Below are 1,837 nucleotides of genomic sequence, written 5' to 3' on the forward strand. Positions count from 1 at the left end.
TATGACAAAAAAATTAATATATATTTTTTTTATATTCTCGATGTGCTTCAGTTAGCAGGATTTCATCAGACTACCCAAAAGCAATATAACGTTTAACATATTATTGATCATATCATATCTCAAGAGAGAAAGATCGATCGATCTATATAATTTCGAGTAGACGAGCATGTAGGGCCGATCAAAGCGGCGGCGTGGTGTTTCGCAGCACGCGGGTAGACTTGACGAACTTGAACTTGAGAAAAAATATGCGGGCATCGCCTTGAAGTTCTCTTCGTTGGTTGATGAGATCCGGTTGACTAAGCGGGAAAGAGGGGGACTGGAAACCAAAACAGGACTGACCGTATTGAGAAAATTATACTAGCAGAGGCCACGCGACGTCGACGATCTCAACAAGTGAACGAGTCTCTCTCTCTCTCTCTCTCTCTTTGTTTTTATTTCCTTGATTACGTCGTGATATAAACCGCTTGAAACACTCCTGTGTTAAGTGAATTAAATTCATATAAAATATACATATATTTCGATTCTTTTTCGCTTTATTTCAAATCAAAAGGATTATAAAAATGGAGGGGAATTTTTCTACAGATAAGATATGTGTGTGTGTGTGTGTGTGTGTGTGTGTGTGTGTGTGTGTGTGTGCGCGCGCGCGCGCGCGCGCGCGCGTGCCCGCAAGTATTTACTAGGAAATATCAAATAATCTTTTCCATAAATTTTCAACATGCTTGTACATACAAATATATTATTATATGTATTAGGTATGAGAAAAAGTTTTTCCCGTTAGATGGCATTAAAAAAACGCCACGAACTTTTTCCCACACCTAATATACTATTGTACATATCTAATAATAATATTTTATTATATGCACATGATAGCTAAAACTAATAATACTGTTAAAATATTACAATGACTAAATAAAATAAATAAATTAATAAAATTTCTTACAGAAGAAAACTTTTTGTTTGATTATAGAGAGAGAAGAGGGAATAATCTTTCTAGAAGGATGTAAATTTTAAAAATAAAAATAGATATAGATTATGTTATGATATAGATTATGATTATGATATGATATAGTATAGATTATGAGTAAAAATCGAATACGACGAAAATTCAGATGGAAAAATTGGATTTATTGAAAATATTACAAATATTTGACATATCATGAGATAACATTTGAATTAGAGTCAATCATCGATCGTTTTACCATAGGAATTTGCGATAGAGATTCAAGAAGCATCGAGCGGATCGAGCCCTGTTCGCGATGGATTAAAGCAGGAGTGGTGCGGAATAGGCGTATCCTGCGTATGCAGCAGGTGCAAATGGTGCAACGGCATGAGTGCTGTAAGCTGCTAGAGGTGACGCGGCATAGGCGACCGGAGCAAGAGGAGCTGCGGCGAGCGTGTTGTAATTTCTAGCGACCACTTGGCTGCTACTTGCTGTCACGATGGGCGCTGGAACTGCCGCAATTGCCGCAGGTGCCGCCAGAACCGCTCCTGGCGCAGGTGCAGGTGCAGCGTATACGATAGTTAGGAGAACGGAGAGAATGCACTGGAAGAACCAATTCAATCACGCATATATTCATTAACGTACATACAATGTATATCATCACGTGATGTAGTGATAGAAGAAAGATAAGATCGAAATGGAGAAAAATGCATTAATGTGTTTTACGTGTTTGTATTCAATTGTATTGTGAGAATTGTTATACACACGCACATATTCTTTTATTACATTTTATAAAAAAATATTTTTAAGATGTTCGAATAAAAACAGTATTTGAAAAAGAATTAGAACACAACAGCGCTTTCAACTCTAAGTTTTACATATACATTTTATATATAT

General features: G+C 36.4%; 1 protein-coding gene across 1 annotated transcript in view; it reads right to left on the reverse strand.

Moving 5' to 3' along the window:
* The window catches only part of LOC108685097 (angiomotin-like), a 6,627-nt gene that overhangs the window by 4,231 nt on the left and 559 nt on the right, over positions 1 to 1,837 (reverse strand). The window contains exon 2 of the mRNA XM_018189735.1: positions 1,269 to 1,543. Coding sequence (XP_018045224.1) covers positions 1,269 to 1,543 — 275 coding nt within the window. The remainder of the gene's footprint in view (positions 1 to 1,268; positions 1,544 to 1,837) is intronic.

Source organism: Atta colombica, unplaced genomic scaffold (genome assembly GCF_001594045.1).
Source record: "Atta colombica isolate Treedump-2 unplaced genomic scaffold, Acol1.0 scaffold146, whole genome shotgun sequence".
Taxonomy (NCBI): domain Eukaryota; kingdom Metazoa; phylum Arthropoda; class Insecta; order Hymenoptera; family Formicidae; genus Atta; species Atta colombica.